The sequence below is a fragment of the Sinohyriopsis cumingii genome, unplaced genomic scaffold, assembly GCF_028554795.1.
Source record: "Sinohyriopsis cumingii isolate HCF-2022 unplaced genomic scaffold, ASM2855479v2 utg000160l, whole genome shotgun sequence".
Classification (NCBI taxonomy): Eukaryota; Metazoa; Mollusca; class Bivalvia; order Unionida; family Unionidae; genus Sinohyriopsis; species Sinohyriopsis cumingii.
In genome coordinates this window covers 2,693,937-2,714,250 of record NW_028315873.1, presented here as the reverse complement: position 1 = coordinate 2,714,250, position 20,314 = coordinate 2,693,937, and the positions used below count along the sequence as shown (strand labels likewise).

The window sequence follows — 20,314 nt, the reverse complement described above, 5'->3', positions numbered from 1 at the left end:
TATACATTAGACATGCCATTATTTTTGGATAGAAGTATATTGTACATGACATTAAAAGAAGAGCGTCATCGTTTTAAGGTAATGGGAATGGAAAGTCACCACATATTACTAAGAAACAAATAAGATCGTGTGGTAATCATTGTCTATATAGATCTGTAGGTAAATAGCTATGTAATAATAGTATGCAATTATATTGAAAGGAATGAATATTTACGGATTGGGTATCAATACCTGTATCTAGGTGAATATCTCTGAATGAGCTATTTATATCGTGCATGACGTCAGGTCGACTGGGTAATTATCTGAAAGGAAGGCATGCATGCTTACGTGGAAGAAGTTTCAGTAGCGACTAAATTGTTAGAAAATGGCGACTGTTTCACCAATGGAGGGACGGCTACCTCAAGCGTTACAGTGTCCCATCTGCCTAGAGACGCTTAGAAAACCAAAGGTTTTGCCATGCGGACATACGTATTGTGCTTTGTGCCTTCAGTCACATATTGACAGTACGGTGATCAACAGGGGGACTTCACAGACATGCTTTCCTTGCCCGGTATGTAGGGTAGATACAACATTACATGATACCACGATAAGCGTCGAACAGTGGACGGAATCATTCCCGGTCAACAGCATTGTATCTTCTGTGTTAGATGTAGCAGGGAAAATGCATGGCGACAAATTATGTGGCATATGTCAAAAATGGAATATTCAAACTGCTGCGGTATCATTTTGTAAATATTGTATAAGGTTCATGTGCAAAATATGCAGAGAACACCACAATGAGACCCATTCACAAATTCGTCACGATGTTATCGATTTAAACTCTGAAAATACATCATGTATTCCGATTCCCAACTTATCAATCATAGAAATATGTCCCAGGCATCACAAGAAAAGCATCGAATTCTTATGTAGGGATCACAGTTCACCATGCTGTAGTACATGTGGATTTCTTGACCATCGGAAATGCGAAAGAGTCATCACAATTGAGGACATGTTTAAAACTTTTGATATGAGAACAAAATCAAAAGATTTGGAAGCGAACCTACGTAACATTGGAACTCACATGAAGCAAATGACAAGCAAGGTAATGGAAATTGCTAATACCATTATAGCTGACAAATCCGCCATTTTACAGCAAATACGGAATCTGAAATCTGAGCTAAATGCACAGATACAAAAACTTGAGGACGATTTAATTGCCTCTCTTGAAAGAAATCATAAATCTGAAGACTTGAATCTGCAAAATCAAGAGGCCAGGTGTTATAGTTTAATTGCTGCGATTGAGAATGACTTGACCCAATATGACCTTGTGATGACCCACGGGACAGAGGCCCAGAAGGTCATTATGCTCCACAACATGGAGAAGAATCAAAACAGGTATTTAAAGGTCATGTCGGAGTACAAGGAAGATATTAGGGATATCAGAATTGGATTAGATGTTAATACAAGGGTAAAATACTTGATAAAAGAGTTAAATGGATTCAGATTAATAAACGTCACTCGAACTAAACACGATTTTCCTTCGTGTCTTATGGTAACGCCCTCGCAAAAAAATGTGGATTTCGTAAGTAGATCTACTGGAACCCTTTTAAAAGACAGAAAAGCTGTGAAGGTATCTGAGTTCAATGTGAAAGTACGGGAAGATACGTATTCATGTAATATAACTGATATCCTAATACTGCCAGGTGCTAAGCATATCATCGTAGATTATGTCAATTCCAAAATCAAAGTGTATGGAGAAAATTATCAGTTGCAAGAGAGTTTGAAACTCCAGGGAAATCCTTGGAATGGTTGTATCCTTCCTGACAACAACCTCGCCGTGACTTTACCTCTTCATAAGACCATTCTTGTCATTGGCATGGATGACAAGATGCATAATGTCAGAGAGATCAAAACAAGGATCCAGTGTTGGGGTATAGTTGTGCTGAAGGACCAGTTGGTGATCACCACATATGCTGATGAACATAGTGTCCTGATACTGGACATGGCTGGAACGGAGGTCAGAACTGTCCGACCGGACAATTATCAAACTGAGAAACTGTTAAATCCACTGTACGTCAAAACAAACAAAAATGAAACAATAATATATATATCATATGGTCCTGGTAGCAAAATGGTTGCCTACAACACGTCTTGGCACATTTTGTTTACCTACACGGATCAGGACATGACATATCCAAACGGCATTGATACTGACAGGGAGGGGAACATTTACCTGTGTGGTTACAATTCGGGCAATATCCAGCAGATATCAGCGGACGGCAAGCTCATCAAGACACTGATTACAAAGAAGGAAGATAAAATAATTCCAAAAACACTTGGATTCTACAAAGACATGGACAGATACATTATATTATATCTGAATAGTGACATTGTTGAAGTATATGATATGTGTGACTAAAATATTACTCGTTAAAAGAAACACAAAAGCTACTAACAAATTGTATTGTGTATATGAAGCGCATGGTTACTTTTGGTAGATTATACATTGGTAAATCCTGTGTACGTGAAGACCATGTGGTGTATTACAGATTGTACTCTGGTATAGCTCTAGTATATGATGGTGTATAAATATAAATTTAGATAAAAGTCTTATTGCTCTACTTATAAAACAGCCAGTCCATTATTTGAAATGCTTGGTGAACTACTTAGTACAATGTCAGAAAGTTGTTTGTTTTACCAATTGTCATTAAAATACGAGGGAAAACATATGCTATACTTTCATTTTATACAGGAGGGAAACTATATGCTATACTTTCTTTTGATACAAGAGGGAAATTATACGCTATATATTCATTGCATTCAAGATGGAAATTATTTGCTATATTTTCATTTTATACAAGAGGGAAATTATTTGCTATATTTTCATTTTATCCAAGAGGGAAATTATTTGCTATACTTTCATTTGATACAAGAGGGAAATTATTTGCTATACTTTCATTGTATTCAAGATGGAAATTATTTGCTATACTTTCATTTTATCAAAGAGTGAAATTATATTGTATACTTCCATTCTTACTTAGTTCTCATATAACTTAATGTTTTACTCAGTGGTAGAAGCTATGACAGTTGATGTACATGTAGTTTGCCCAGACAATCCTGGTAGCTGGAGATAGCGATAAAAGACCCAAGTGTTTCTTTTTTTGTGAGTATGGGCCGAAACACCAAAACGTACACGTGCAGGATCTGGATATTGAACCTGAAATTGTACATATGCTTGGTCAGCTATTCTACATGTTGTTTGTCTTAAGAAATGTTATGCATGCATGTATGGATGGATGGATGGATGGATGGATGGATATATGTATATATGTATGTATGAGTGAGACTGTATGTGTGTGTGCCGATCTTGCTATGTGTAGAGTTTAATCGCATACTGGCTCAGTCCTCGCTAAATAGTGCCCTCTAAATTCGGGCATCCGTAAAATTGCAAGCATACATACATACATACATACATACATACATACATATGTTGTGAAAAACATTACAGACATATTAACTTAGATACCAACGTTACCTATCTACCCACGAAGTCTTCTTCTTACTTACCTTGATGTGTCTTTCCTTGTTGTCGTAGATAATTTCTGTCTGAGTACATAACAGAAAATAGCGGCGATATTTTCCATGGTGTTCCTAACCTGCCAGGCCCGAACTTGAAGTCTTGCCTTTTGATTCAATGCGATCGATTTTAAAAATCGATAGATCGCGTAATTAATACAGACCACGGCAGATAGTTTCAATAGTTTAAGGAGAAGGGAAGTAACTGATATGCACTGTCAGAAAGAAGAGAATGAAAAATAGTTGAAATTCATAATAATTGACTTTTTGAATAACTCGTAAATCAATGTGGCCGTAAAACCAAACCACATTACAAAAAAATGGGTATCTTGAATATTAAATATTAAGCTTGTGATGTTTCCTGGTGGTCCTGGAGTACACTGGACAACAAATTTTTACAAAAGTCATGTTACTGAAATAAAATTAGTCAATTCTTATCAATTTTTATGTGCTGAACACGAATATGACAGTCAAATTGCAAAATTGGCTCTAGTTTTTTTGTAATCTGCAAGAAATTAATGTTTACATAACGAAATGCATTCCAATAGTAAAAGGTCAACTGTAATAGCCTACCTATAAAAAATCAAGTCATTGACTACATCTTAGATTTCTTCGCCTGTCTCTTGTACAGCTGTTCGGGAGCATCTCTGAGGAGTGTCCAGCAGTAGTCAGCCAGCATTGTAGTGGACCATTTTCCCTGGTATCTTTGTTCCATTGTTGCGATATCTTGATGAAAACGTTCGCCGTGTTCATCACTAACAATACCACAGTTGCTAGGAAAGAAATCCAAATGGGAATGAAGGAAGTGAATCTTTAGAGACATATTGCAGCCAAGTTTCTTATACTTCATCAACATGTCTTCTACTAGTTCCTTATAGTTTTCTGCCCTAACATTTCCGAGGAAGTTTGTAGAAACTAGGCGAAAAGCATTCCATGCTTGTTTCGCGTCACCTTCCAGCAAGTTGTTGAACCGGTCATCTTTGAAAAGCTCTCGAATCTGAGGACCCACAAAAACTCCCTCTTTAATCTTTGCTTCGCTGAGTCGAGGGAATTTTTCATGCAGGTATCGGAATGCTGGCAAAGTCCGGTCAATGGCTTTCACGAAGTTCTTCATCAAACCTAGTTTGATGTGAAGGGGTGGTAGCAAGATTTTCTGAGCCTCAACCAGAGCTGGGTGTTGGATATTCTTCTCTCCAATGGCTACATTCTGCATGTGAGTCCATTCCTTCCTCATGTAGTGCATTTCCCTTGCTCGGCTATCCCACTCGCATAAGAAACACATGTATTTTGTATATCCTTGCTGCAGTCCCATTAAAAGGGCAACTACCTTCAAATCACCACAGAGGTGCCAGCTGTACTTGTTATACTCAATGGAATTCAGTAGCTGCCTTACGTTATCGTATGTCTCTTTCATGTGGACAGCATACGCTACTGGAATAGATGGAAGAATGTTTCCATTGTGCAAAAGCACAGCCTTGAGACTCAGTTTCGAAGAGTCCACAAATAGTCTCCATTCTTGTGGGTCATGAGTGATTTTTAAAGCATTCATGAGGCCCTCAATATCGGAACAGAATATCAGATTACTTTCCTTTCTGAAGAAAGGCTCCAATTGCTGGTGGCGCTTTCGATATGCAGTAATTGTGACATCTTCTTCTAGAAGATTCCATTGTTGGAGTCTTGATCCTAGCAATTCTGCCTTGTTCTTTGATAAGTCCAAATCACGAATCAGGTCATTTAGTTCTTCCTGTGTTATTCTGTGTGGGGTTGATGATGCACCACAGTGAAAATCTGGATCACTGCATGCTGATGGACCAGGAGAAGAACAGGTCGACTCACCTTTGTCTTCGTCAGATGAATCAAGAGAATATTCTGCTGGAGGTTCTGGAATAGGAAGTCCCTCACCATGTGGAACTGGTCTCAATGCAGACGGAATGTTTGGGTAGACTATTCTTGACTTCTTTCGCTTCGTTATTCCACCGGAAAGAGGAGGAACCAAGCAGAAGTAACAGTCATTTAGGTGGTTGCTTGGCTCTCTCCACACCATTGGGACTGCAAACGGCATTGATGACCTTTTGCAATTCAACCACTGTGAAAGCTGTGTTGTACATGTAGCACAGCATATTTGCGGAGCCCAAGGCTTGTCTTGGTCACCAACCTTGCATCCGAAGTAAAGATGATATGCCTTCTTCACTTGAGAATTGATACTTTTCTTCTGGTTGGCAAATGTCACTTCCCCACAAATATAGCAAAAATTGTCCGCGGTATTAACACACTTTCGAGGCATTACTGTTCTTTATTGTACGTAAATGGATAAAATAATAAGTTTTATGTAACAGTAGCTTGAACTGTCTCGCACAACGTCTAAAATATTTTAAATGCTGAACCTATCTGATTGGGCTTTATATAGTACACTGCTTACGTCAGCTTCAGCAGCCGCCTGGCATTAGTATAATAGGCCTACACATGTATAGTACACTGCTGACGTCAACTTACTTCAGCAGCCGCATGGCATTAGTATTGCATTGCATCAGAAAATGATGCAATCAACTGTGGATGATGTGAGCATGATGGTATTATGCAATGTTACATCATTATTCCGGATGTTGCTGCAGTCCTACTGGAGAAATTTACACAGTGAAACATAGAAAATGAGGTATATGAATATCTTCAAAACGAGAGCCAATACAAATTTTTCACGGTTATATTCGTGTTCGGCACACCAAAATACTACAGATTAGGGCCTTTTCAAGTCAGTAATGATTTCACTGTTGACCAGTGGTATTACCAAGTCGTCAAAACTTAAACCTTTAACAATCCGTTTTGCATTCAATAGTAAAAGAGATACAAATTATATACAATAATACTAGAATTTGTGGCACAAAAGTTCCGACAACAAAGTCGTAATTTATTGTCCAGCCATTCTTAAAAGATAAGCCAGCTTTATTATTATTATTATTATTATTATTATTATTGTTGTTGTTGGTGTTGTTGTTGTTTTTGTTGTTGTTGTTGTTACTACTACTACTACTACAATTACTACTACTACTGCTACTACTACTACTACTACTACTAAAAGCTGCAGTAGTAGGTGTATACGAATTACAGTTATGGTTGTCTATAGGCAAGTACTAAATATTTAGGGGGAGGGGCTTTATGAGAAAACTGGAGGCAGATAACTGTGTATACATACACGTTTATGGTGACTGTGTAGTGGTACTGTAATTATATAAATGTATTGATTATACATACTAATTTCTACAACAAATGAAATCATTTTTTATATAATAATTTAGCATTCAAACAATCTAATTTAGCATTTAAATAATCTAAACATCATATTAATTAGAGAAACTCAAGTAGTGGATAAAACGATTTTCTGATGGCAGTGCTAAAAATAAGGTTAATTTCTCGGTGTAGAAAGGTCACAAATACTATACTTTTTATATAATGGAAATTGCTTAAATGGATTACGTAGACATCATCATTTCTATCCTTCATCCCATACACACTTATCATTTCTTTATTAAAATAATCTGGTTCCTTGGACTTTACTGAAGAGATCAATAGTGACCGAGTGGTCTAAGACGCTGGCTTAAATTTACAGATCACTGACATATCAGCTATATCCGCGTAAGTTCGAGTCTCGGACTCTGTCACTATGGGAACCAGAAAAAGATTGTCAGTAGCTTCCCTTGCGTTGGTGGTTCTTTCCGGGGTATTCCCTGATTCTTCCTCCACTAAATATACTGACCACAATATTTTGGATATCATGAGCTGGACGATGCCTTTAAACCAGTAACAGCAATTATGTTTATTGCCAATGCTATGTTATGTCTGTGGATACAATGAATATATCTAAATACATTCACTAAAGAAATAATTAAACATTTGTATTAATAAATGAAAAATATTCCTGATGAAATCACGATTCTGAAGTACACGATCAAACTAGATTCTAACAATCATATACAAATACACATACTTGCATTTCTATCGGAGTTAAGATTAACTAAATGCAATTGTGTATTGAAGGCGTGAATGAACTCTTCACATCCCTTCCACAGATTTCCCAGTATTTGTCTCTTGTAGGGTGTGGAGATTGGGTGAGAGAGGAGCGAGAGAGATGAAAGCAGAGAGTATTTAGATGAAATTGTGTACTATGTTGAGTATGATTTAGAAAATGGGGATTATTAATATTTTTCTCGTTATTTTCTTACTTCGCTAATGATTAATCAATGTCAATTCATCCTAATTAGGGAGTATAGAAGCGATAGCCTCCCTTTTGAAACAATGTTTATGTACGTATTTTAACGTGTCATGTGCGTATCACAATTTGATATACCGACAAATCTCTATAAATTCAAAACCATGTTATTTTAACACACACACACACACACACACACACACACACACACACACACACACATATATATAAGAGAACTCTAGCTTTATAATTATTTGAACAAATTTGTCTGCAGGTAAGAATAGACTTTGGCTGAATCACTCTATGGATAAACTCTCCACATGTAAGAATAGACTTTGGCTGAATCACTCTATGGATAAACTCTCCACATGTAAGAATAGACTTTGGCTGAATCACTCTATGGATAAACTCTCCACATGTAAGAATAGACTTTGGCTGAATCACTCTATGGATAAACTCTCCACATGTAATAATAAAACTAGAGCTATATCAGTTGACTAAATTACTGAAATTGCACGTAACTATACATCTAAATTTAAATAAAGCACAATGTCTAAATGTAAGTGCAACTGAATAGATTAATATTAACAATTTCACCAAAATAAGAATATTTTGCACAAAGTATGATGAAATCTAAGAAATAATTGTTTCCTTTTTTAACCTAAATATTTTGCAAAAGATTTACAAGCAATGGTGATAAATCTTGATCTTAAAAGAAAAGACCTGCATTTCTTTCAAAATTCCTTTTAAAAAGATATTTAATTATTATTATTATTATCATTATTATTATTATTATTATTATTATTATTATTATTATCGTAATTAATTGATTTTCAAATACTTTTTTTCCCTTATCTACAGGCTTCTGTCCGAGTCAAATGTCAATATGTATGAATATCGGATGAAATATTGCTGAAAATAATGTGATATTGTTTTTATAGAGATAAAAATATTCTTGGCATACAAAACTATTCGATTCTATTTACTGAACAAGCCTCTCTAATTGTGTTGATAATGACATCTAATGCTGAAATGAAATGTGAACAGTATTGCAAATGTGATGCTCTTTAGCGTTTATAATTATTGTTTTCATTCAGAATATTGAAAATTGGCTTAATAATGTACACAAAAGAAATATTGCAAAGTTTATGTGGAATTTGGAGTGCTATAAGCCGAGTAAGCCTGCAACTAAAGATAATGAAAGGAATTTCACGAAATTGATTATCTGATTCATGAAAGAAGTAACACATCAATGGGTTACAGACGGACTACTGATAACCACGAAAAACAGTAAATTGTATACAATAAAGGGAAGTAAACCTTGCAAGAAAATAACAGTACTGACACAGTTATTTCCCTTTTAATGCCAGTTTGTATTATTTTGCTACCATTTTAATGACAAAATTTCCACAATACTCATTTAGATAATATTTTAACGACCAACCTTTAACAAGGCATTTTCCAGATTGACCCCCACCCACCCACCCACACACCTGTGCACCATAAACCATTTAAAACGGGAGTTAAGATTATGTTGATATAGCGCTATTAATATTATGTTCGTCTACAACTGGTTGTTCTTACATCATGGCCGAATTTGTACATCTCAGAGGGATTTTGAGCTATGTAATTGAAACTTCACTGGAAAGAAAACGGATTTTGACCTAGCCTGGAAAATATAAGGTTTATTATCAATGGGTTTTAGGACAGATACACGATACCAACAGCCAGAATTTGTTTAAACATTTTGCAAGAAAGATTACAGATAAATCAAAGAAATGGAATAGAGATGTGTCTGATAAATACTGAAGCCCTTGTATAAATCATGGAAGGTATATCTGTTATATACATTTATATTTCGTTATTATCATTTTGTTAGATACAAAATAAGGAAAATGCTATTAGCAACAACAAGATTTAAATGACACCATACGATGTATGCATTTATTTATATAGTGCATGTTAAAAAAGAAAAGGAATGTAAGAAAACAAAAAAAGAAAACAGCATTTAGCTTGATCATATATAAATATAATGTGAGATACTATTTTATTAATCCAACATGGATTACGATTTTATGAGATGGAGTTAGTGTTTTTAACCATGCATCCAAGATCAGAATTTCGAGCACCCTCGTCATTTCAACATTCCTGTATCACGTGAGATAACGACCCTGTCAGACGACCTGAAGGAAATAACACATGCCTTAGAGATGAAATGTTATCGTAGGATCCTGATATTTTCATACTTAGACCACGTCTCCAATGAGGAGATGTGCATTAGAATCCACTGTACAATTGTACCATATGAAGATCTGCTCAACACTGTAAGAAACACAAACTAAGATGGTATGGTCACGACTCACAACCATCTACAATTCAAAGACAGTCGTAGAGGGTCCAGAACGAACAGGAAAGCGGAAGGTATCATCAAATAGTGGACAGTGATGGACATAAAAAATTCCTAAGAGCATTGGAGAACAGAGCGAAATAGAGACAAATTGTGTCAAGGTCATCAGTGGTGCCCCTAAGACCAGCCAGGTTACGGGAAAAATGAAAATATGTGGTTCTGACTATCATGGAAAGTTAAATGGAGCAATCACACCCAGAAACAAATTTTAAATCCAATTGCTGTGCAGAAATGAAGACAGGTGGATTTGACAATCAGCAACAATACCGCTACTAAGTAATGAACTTGAATGCTGAGTGCCATTATAATGACTCCCAGCGAAAACTGCGTCAAAACCAACTTGCATATCAAGTTTAATTCAAACGCAGATATATTGTCATCGAGAAAATTTCTGCGGATAAGAATGTAGGATAGACAGACTGAAGGAAGGATGAAGAAGAGGAGAAGCAGTTGGATGGAATGACAAAATAACTTAAAGACTGGTAAACCCAAGGTATTATCCCCACTTTATATGAGAAATTGAGATAGTATGTGCATAGGAAAATTATCTTTTGATTAGATGAACAAAATATTGAAAATAAGTCATTTGCATACAGCATTTAGCATTTCATACTAAAGAGTGTGTCATTTTCCGATTTATACTAAATGGTCATCTACACAAATGGCCTCTTGCAACAATTTCAAGTTTTTACATTATACGTACTTATAAATTACAATTATAACATTTGCAATATAGTACATATATACACACAGCAGACAATTATATTTTTTAAATAACGGATTTGAAAATGCTTCATTTCAAGCATGTTCTGAATCACTTCACAAACCTTTTAGAAATGCTGACTTCATATCAATACATCTGATTGCCAGCTCCAGTGTCCTAAATGCAGTCTACTCAGCTTGCTTTTCTCTCAATTTTCACGATCCTCAGGCATTAATTGAGCATTCCTTTTTGATGTTTTACACGTATTTTCACGACTCGGGATACAGGGTCTCCTATTTCAACACCAAGAATAACATATATTGTCTTACTCTTATTTTGATTTGATTAAGATGTCTGTCTCTTCAGGCTGCTTGTCTATAATTTACTGTTGGAGCCAAGACACTCTAAGAAGATCATTAATATATGAAACTGAATTGATAAACAGATAAAAAGATTCCCTACACATTACAAATTATGCTATACACTCTTTTACTATTTTGCCAGTTTTTCATTGATTTCCGGTACAAGGCTGGCTATAAACCAGTGATTTATTCGCTGTGCTATTATCTGCTGTACAGTAAAAGCATTATATCAACAGGTTTGTGACACCTTTAAAAATTGTTCCACAGAAGTTTCCATCTGTATAGATGTTAGAATAATTTATAAACGTCCATGTCAGGGTCACGCACGAATTCAATTTATGTGCATGAGTAATTTATAAATACCTATGTGATGATTGAATCGTATCAGAATTATGCAGTATTTAAATGTACATGTACGAGTAATTTATCAATGCCTTATTAAGAATTGATTTGTATATGGATCGTGGATTGTATGAAATAATATGCTGCCATGACTGCTTCGCCTTGGATTTCATGATTTTTCATAAGTTAATAATGTCTTACTTGTAAATATTTACATCACAGGTTTATCGTTAGACATAATATATATTAATATTAAAATGTTAGTTATTATATCAGTTGAACAGTGAATACAAATATTAACTGTAATAACTTGAACTGCATCTTCCAGGTCTCTGAAGGTGGCTGTGTCCACAGTTAACTGCTTCCATTCCGCCAAGATCATAAGTACTGTAGTGGCTTGATCTGGAGTGTGATCCTGTACTTCCTGAATACTAGACTCTGAGATGTCTATCTATAAACTGAGATGTTGGAACTCTTTGTAATTTTCATGGTAGTCTGCTCTTAAATAAAAGGCAGGAAAATTAATGATAACTATGATAGCCTATTAGCAAAACATGTAAAACATATTTTGCGCAAAACGTTCAATCTATCTGTAATGACACCCATATTGGATATTGGATTATCACCATTTTTATTTGAAACAATGAAATATTACACAAATCTTTTGGTGAACACTTCTATGATGATATAGCCATATATAAAGGAAGGGTAGACATATCTATATTGGTAATAATAATGTAACAGTACTAATGATGGTCAGATCATAATGTAACAGTACTAATGATGGTCAGATCAGTAACCTTTTGATGTAAGACCATATAGATTCCGTCAGAAGTCTTCTGGCGCAGCATGACTTTTTTATGATAAACGTAGTAATAGCACAATGCTGTCTTTCATGATATCATATTGTAGACAATATTTCCATTTAGAACCTCTTGGACATTATAGGAAGCCTTTTGGTGAAAATGCCCTGACAATATGACCATCCATCTAGGAGGTAAAGCGATAATGTAATTTTCAAAATGGCTGTGGATACCATACCGGATGAGTGATTAGTACAATTGTGATACAATGCCAACTACACTTCATGGGAAGTCTCCGGAAGTAAATCCCATATCGATATTATTTTCCATTCAAGAGGAATTGACTGCAGTTCTAAAAATAGCTTGCATGGTGGCTTTATTTGACGTCATATCAACGTGCATGCTGACGGTATTTGACGTCATATCAGCTTGCATGATAATAATTCTTATTCTGAAACCAAAATATAAATAACAGCAGCCAGCAAGAAATAGAAATGTAGATCTTCAAGATGGCCATTATGGCAACCATATTGAAATTCAGATCTTCACTATTGGAATTCAGATCTTCACTATTGGAATTCAGATCTTCAGTATTGGAATTCAAATCTTCATTATTGGAATTCAGATCTACAGTATTGGAATTTGGAATTGAAATCTTCACTATTAGAATTCAAATCTTAACTACTGGAATTCAGATCTTCAGTATTGGAATTCAAATCGTCACTATTGGAATTCAGACCTTCAGTATTGGAATTCAAATCGTCACTATTGGAATTCAAATCTTCACTATTGGAATTCAAATCTTCACTACTGGAATTCAGACATTCAGTATTGGAATTCAGATCTTCACTATTGGAATTCAAATCTTCACTATTGGAATTCAGATCTTCACTATTTTAGTTTATAACAAATAAAATATGATAATAATTATTTCAGTGGATATGGCATATTCATTCTGAAGAAATAGTGATATCACGATTTTCAGGTTGTCAGCAATACTAGATGTCTTATGGGCATAGTTTGTATTTCGGATCAACTAGACATTATACGTTATGTACAAAAATCCATGCCGATATGTCTGTCCTTCTAGACGAGCCGCATGAGTAAAATTTTCGAGTTCAGTAGACCATAGGATTTAGGACCAACTACAAAGTACAAAAGGTCAGTATTACTTGCTGTTCTGTAGGAATGATATTCATATTTTCAATAAAGCTGTAGGGATGGCCATTTTTAAACACCATTATCACTTAGGACCAACAACACCTTATACAAGGACAATAGTGAAAACCCCATTCTGACAAACCATCCAATATGAAGGAGTAATCATGTAGCAACCATATGGAATATAAAGTCAGCGTCATGTTCATCAAAATAAATCTTCTGGTGTAAATTCCATGTCACTAGGACTTTCCCTTCAGTAGGAGTAGTGATAATACAATTTCCAAAATGACCGGTCTTAGGCTTCATTCTGCATCCTGTATTATCTCTTCATTATTTATTGGCGTTATGTTGGGAAGTTGTACATTTTAAAGAGTTTTTCTTTAGCATAGCAAATATGTAATAACCAGCTATATTCATTTTCGTCAAAGTAATTAAAAACAAAATTCACAATTAGCATGCATTCGAATGGGGAGAAATTTAGTTTGTTCATTGTGCTACTTCTACTACTTTGACTGGGCAACTAAGTAAAACAGCAAGGAATATGCAAGCTGGAAAAGCCATAATTGGCATTTATTATTGTTATGTTTGTTTACATTGTTTGTTAGTTATTATATTTGTTGTTATGTTTCATTACATGCTATTGTAATGTATTATAGTATGTTGGACTTGACATTGACCAAAACTGAATTAATTTCTGTTTGACTTGAATTGACTTTCTTATTTTATTTCTGTGTAAACAAATAATACATACATAAATTATTCTCTATGTGTTTGGGATTAAAATCAGTATTACAACTAATAGAGGTAAACATGTTTATTATTTACAAGGTTAGGCAATGCTAGTTTTTAAGAAAATGCTAATTGTGAAATGAGGTCACGTAGAAAACTATATAATCTTGTAAATGAAATGATGTTTTCAGTTGTGCTTTAAGACCTAACACTTTGAAATTGTATTATATGCTGTGTCCAGTATTTCATTTTTAGCTGGAAACTTTTATTTCTTCAAAATATTGAATCGAAATTATTATTTTCTCTGGAAATACAAAAGTGCTCTGATAAAGATTTTGAATAGAGACATTCACTAGAATTTATATAGAATTCAAACCTGGATTAATATTACTGCGATTAAACAAAAGACTATTGAAATTTCAACACTATAAGCTACCACATACATATAGCCGCCTTCAGATGTTTGTTTGCTTCTGGACTTCTACTGAATTTTATTCAGGACTTATTATTACTAGGACTTGTGTCTGCAATTCTTGGTTCATTTTGGGATATGCAATACCGTAACTTCCTTTGTTCTCATTTTCACTTTGTATTCTAGGGAAATCGTATTTGTTCGGTTGGTTGGTTTAAATCGAATTGGGAATGTAATGTTAAAGCTGATATTTAGCGGTCAGACTATGATGAAGACGTTCTTCAGGTCATCTGCGGACACGTACTGTCGTCACACTTGGTCCTTGGATTCTCCGTGGTCTATTAAGTATGTGACTCTGTAGGTGCTGTCACGGCGTTGTAGCTGATGCCGTCCTGCTCCACCAGCAAATAATGATTTTCGTCCATGTCCACGAGAATCAGTGCTACCCTCTAAATAGATCAATCTAACGGAAGAGATAGATATAGCATATTTGCTTCTACTGTTTGGAGTGTTTCTGATATACCTATACGTGATTATTATGTTAAACAAAACCTTAAAATTCCTTAATAATGAGTTGTATAAAATCGTATTTGTTAAGATGATTACTAAATGTCTGAGTACACAATCACTTTCAACATCTGCATAAAAATATAAATGTGTAATAAATGTACTTTAGGTGTAGAGTCCTGCCAAAGACTATCAAATTTTAAGTATAAAATATGCTTGTTTTAAAGTTATAAACTATTGTTAATTAGAACCACTGAATCAGCTATCTGATCTCTACTATGGTCTACATTTTCAACATCTAACGTTACTGCTAAGTACTGTAATTGTTTATGTTGTATAGGCCACAGCGAGACTCAGTTCCGCATGAGTGTTCTTTAATGCTGAATTTTCTTTGGACTACATAATAATGTAAAAGATTAAAAAAATTGGAAAGAATTAATTCACAATAGTTTCCCTAAAACACCGTCCTCCTACCGATAATAAGATTTTTCCACATACATTGGCCCTACACTACCTATCTCCAACCGCTAATGGGATTCCTTCACATGATTTATCCCTACACCACCCTTTTCTTACCTACCGCCAATAGGATTTATTCGCATCATCATAATCCTATTATTACTATTGCTACAGGGGCACCGAGTGGCCGAGTGGTGTAAAGTGCTCTCCGTTACGGATAACTGCCATTTCACCTCTGTCAGCGTGGTTTTGAGTCTAGGTTTTGGCCAATGTGGGTATGTGAGAAAGCTTGCCAGTAGCTTCTCGAAGGTCGGTGATTCTTTCCGGGGATTTCCCAGATTTTTCCTCCAACATCAATACTGTTCGCCATGTATAGTCTATCGTGTGCTGAAAAATGGCGTCAAACATTACAACACCAACAACCACAGCTACAATCATTGGTAATGATAGGTATGTTACTACCACAGATAATAAATAATGAGACATAAAGGATTATCATTGCTACTACTAATATGGCATATATTAAGCGGGCTTCAACTATAGGAACTATTACTTTGTAAAGCTACACCATGTTTCTTGTACTACTACTGTATGTGCTACTGCTACTTTTAATACTACAGTACTACTACTCATATTTCCGTACTATCAACGCGACTACAATTCCTACCATTTAATTGATTGTGCTATTAATGCAATGGTGCTACTCGTTTTACTACTTACACTCATTTCCTTTATTACTTGATTATTTCTGTTTTAATATTAACACAAGGAAAAGGCTGAGAATCACGATATGTACGTGTATAAATCAAGTAAACCAAGTACGTGTATAAATCAAGTAAACCAAGTACGTGTATAAATCAAGTAAATCATGTGGGTGTATAAATCAAGTAAACCAAGTACGTGCATAAATCAGGTAAATCAAGTACGTGTATAAATTAAGTAAACCAAGTACATATATAAATCAAGACACGCATACAAAGGAATACACATTTTTAAAAAACAAATTGGTGAAATTTTGTGTGGCTTTCCGTCTTTCGTGTTACTCAATGGAGAATGGTTCACATCATTCAGTAGCCGGTGCAGACTGTTCCTTATGGAGAGGGCAATATGTCGTACTAAGTATATCTCAATAAATTGAATAACGGCCATAGTTTAAAGGGCATTAAACACAAATTTTACAACCACGATTTTACATTCTATGTGTCAAGCGCTGATCACTCTAATCTCTGCGGTGTTATCTCTTGATAAAGTCTTAATTTGGACTCGTAGGCCAATTTTCTCTAGTTTGAAAATTATGCCAACCAGGTTTGTTGACTCGGTGTGTTTTTAGAAGAGACATTCGCTCCATTGTCTTGATAAAACAACATAGCTGAATTTTAGCGGCATTTATAGCTAGTAACATAGTATACTAAGTATCTCCATATTATGTATTTGTTTTATTGATTGCATGATGTAAGGGTCATTGTAAACAACATATAAAATAGCAACGTTTAGTTCACGTCGATAGATTATACTTTAAGGTAATACTCATTTGTATGCAAGTTGTTTATTGGATCTCAGTTAAGGACAATAGTTTTTCCCTTCTCTACCTATATTGTATCATCTTGTTTAATAACATTTAAGAAAAGACGCGACCTTGTTTATAACTAGGATGTTATAAAAATGATTGTTTGAACCACATCCCAGTCATCCTATTGTGGTATATAATTTTACATAAGGTTGGTTTTAGCAAAATTATTTATTCCTATCTTTAAGTTGTGTTCTGATTTAATTTGAGATGAATCTGTAACTTAAATTTTTCATTGCAGTGCAAGATTTCGTTAACTTTTAGATAAAATCACACTTTTAAAATTATTGTGCAATTATTGAAAAACCTTCTGAATTATATAATTGTGATACATCAATACTGTTGTCACATCAGTTCATCTTAGACTTTGGCACATTCAGTAGTAGAATTCATTCAGAAGGCGCAATACGTTTGTACTTGTGATAGAAAGTTCAGGATTATTTGGGATTTAACTCATTATAATGTTTATTAAACTTTTTCTCTTTGCGATGTAGGGAAGTACATTATTTATTCAGTTTTGCTGTACCCGTTAGTCCCACGTTTTCTGTTACTTAATTTGAGACCATATAATCATGACAATAGTTTTATATAATACCAACCAGCATGAAAAGCCGCCGTTAATTGTGTAAAGGTGCAAATAATAGGCAATATATTTTCAGTTTTAAATCTATATCTTCGAAACCTTTAAAAGTCAATATAATATTGAAAATCATAAGACGATGATTACTTTGTAAATGATCCGAATGATAAAAGTTACTTATACTCTCAGTATGAAATGCAAGGAAATACAACAATGTAGTGAGCTAGCATTTTGCAGGTAGATAATGCCAAGAGGTTTCAATTCCTGTTAAGAACACCTCGAGAATATTTTAACTTTTTAGTGGCATGTATTACAGAATAATTGCTTGGAGCCGTAACAAGGTACATTTCAATAAATCTGTTAGTATGGAGACTGTACATAATATTTTTTATTATAAATATTATTTTTACTACAGACAATCCTCTGATTTATTATGAAGATGAGGCATTACTTTAGACTCCAATAACATTTCAGACAATGTAACTTGCCATCACATGTTAATATTGTGACGGTTTGTGGTGGGACAGATGGGAGAGATCCTCCCCTCTTTAAACTATTTGGTTATCGTTATAAAGGAGATGACAGACTATAAAATTAAAGGACGAAACAACAGAGAACTGAGCAGAGATATAGAATAGAACAACACAAGTTCATACGTACAGTGCAAAGTTATAATTTAACCGATTACATTAAAGAAAATTGCATGTGAATGAGTATGTTCCTCCCAGAGAGATAATTACACAACTGTGCGTAATTCATTTCGCTACTGATATAACACATTTCACCTCATGATCGAGTGAATGATCTAACTCGGACTGTCAACGCAACATCTTCACTGTCTTTTCTAGATCACTGCTAGTGATTGGTCAACGTATCTTATTTTTTTTTCTCTGCCTTTGTCTCTCTCTTTCAGTCTCTCTTCGTCGGGTCATCATTTCTTAGTTCGTACAGCGATGTCTTACCCATTCTGCAGGCAGCTGTTGAATTCTTCTACCTTATGTCACCCGCACTTTTTTTTAATCCAACCTAAGCAGATAACAGGATTTTCATTTTTCTAGTATAAACAAATATTCCCACTCCTTTCTGCTAGATATCATCTCTCTGAATCCAACAGAACTAGCAATAATTGTTCGTATTTAATACACAATCAAGCTATTATCATAAAGCGTTGTCCTATTAGCGGCTAGCGAATTTCTAACTGAGGAGCACGATATAATTAGCCATCTATGATTCCTGCGACCAAATATTTACCTGCTGACCTTTATCTCGACATACTATATTAATGCTACATCATCCAGAATCCACAACCTATTTGCGCGAATTAGCGAACCTCACGCCCTGCCAAAACTACGTTTCTTTTCTTATTAGCGATATTTTGACATACATGTCCAGACATAAGAAATCAATCCTACACATAAATGATACAAGCAATTAAAGACAGATAATTTACCTCGGAATAAATACATGTGGAAACTGGATACCATGAAAATACCTTTTTAGTTCATTCAGTTCAGCATCGCGAATGACTTCCGAGACGTTTCCAAAGTGAATGTCACGTAACCATATCATAATGTATAAACAATTACCGAATTCGTTACGCGCATAAATAATTTCAACACTATTTGCATCAAATATTGAGATTGACACGACTAGTATGATGTCAAATAGAAAAGAATGACATGTGTACATGTAATCTACCGTATTGCCCCAAGAGTTACGGACGCGTTAAGTTGTCATGCAGTAAAAAGCAGTTGCGGGAGCTGTCGCATGACACAGGTAAACAGACATTGTTTACTTATTATACAAATTGGCAATTCAATCTGATCGATTGTTACATTTTCCAAAACTATTGGTGTTTAAAGTTACAAGAGTCTGTCGATTTTTGAACACAATACAACAATTTGTGACAATAGGAACTAACCATTTTTATCCCATGTTGTATCAACTAATACGATTCTATGGTATTAAAATAAGTAATATAAAAGAGTGAGAAGAACCAAGCTTTGTGAAATTCGACAAATATTTATTTCTTTGACTGCATATTGAAAATTTAAAACAAAACGTACGGTATTGCGAATTAAATCCTAAATAATCATAACATTACAGACACAAGTCCTAATAATTCAACTTCTTCATAAACTTGAGAGGAAATCTAAATAAAATCCAAAAACTGAAGTGTTGAAGTGTCTGTGATGAGCTTTATCGTGGTTGGTAGCTCGTACGGTTTTGATGTCCCAACAATCGATTGTTGAAATAAGGACATTGTTGAAATTGCTATACGGTATAACGGTACCAATTGCGCAAGTCCAGGTGGGCGGCGCTTAAGGTGTATGGAACATTGTATTCAGAATTAAAGAACAACACTAGCTGTGATTGGTGCATTATGTAAGAGTTGTACTTTCTGTTTGGCTTAAAAAAATGTTGAGCCTCTTGGCAACATGTGAATTTGTGTTAATTTCTATCTAGATCATATTTTGTATTTTTTATGATTTTTTTAAAATATGGTACACATGGCTGAAA

At 34.8% G+C, this 20,314-nt stretch overlaps 1 protein-coding gene across 1 annotated transcript; it reads left to right on the top strand.

The window, feature by feature from the left end:
- The first annotated feature begins 335 nt into the window (after window positions 1-335).
- LOC149774639 (uncharacterized) lies at window positions 336-3,014 on the top strand. Its single transcript, XM_089944899.1, has one exon. The coding sequence runs from the start codon at window positions 365-367 to the stop codon at window positions 2,399-2,401; it is 2,037 nt and encodes a 678-aa protein (XP_089801025.1). The 5' UTR covers window positions 336-364; the 3' UTR covers window positions 2,402-3,014.
- The last annotated feature ends 17,300 nt before the right edge of the window (window positions 3,015-20,314 follow it).

Bases quoted from the DNA above. Each gene is read 5' to 3' on its own strand.
- LOC149774639 (XM_089944899.1), top strand. From the start codon at position 365: ATGGCGACTGTTTCACCAATGGAGGGACGGCTACCTCAAGCGTTACAG.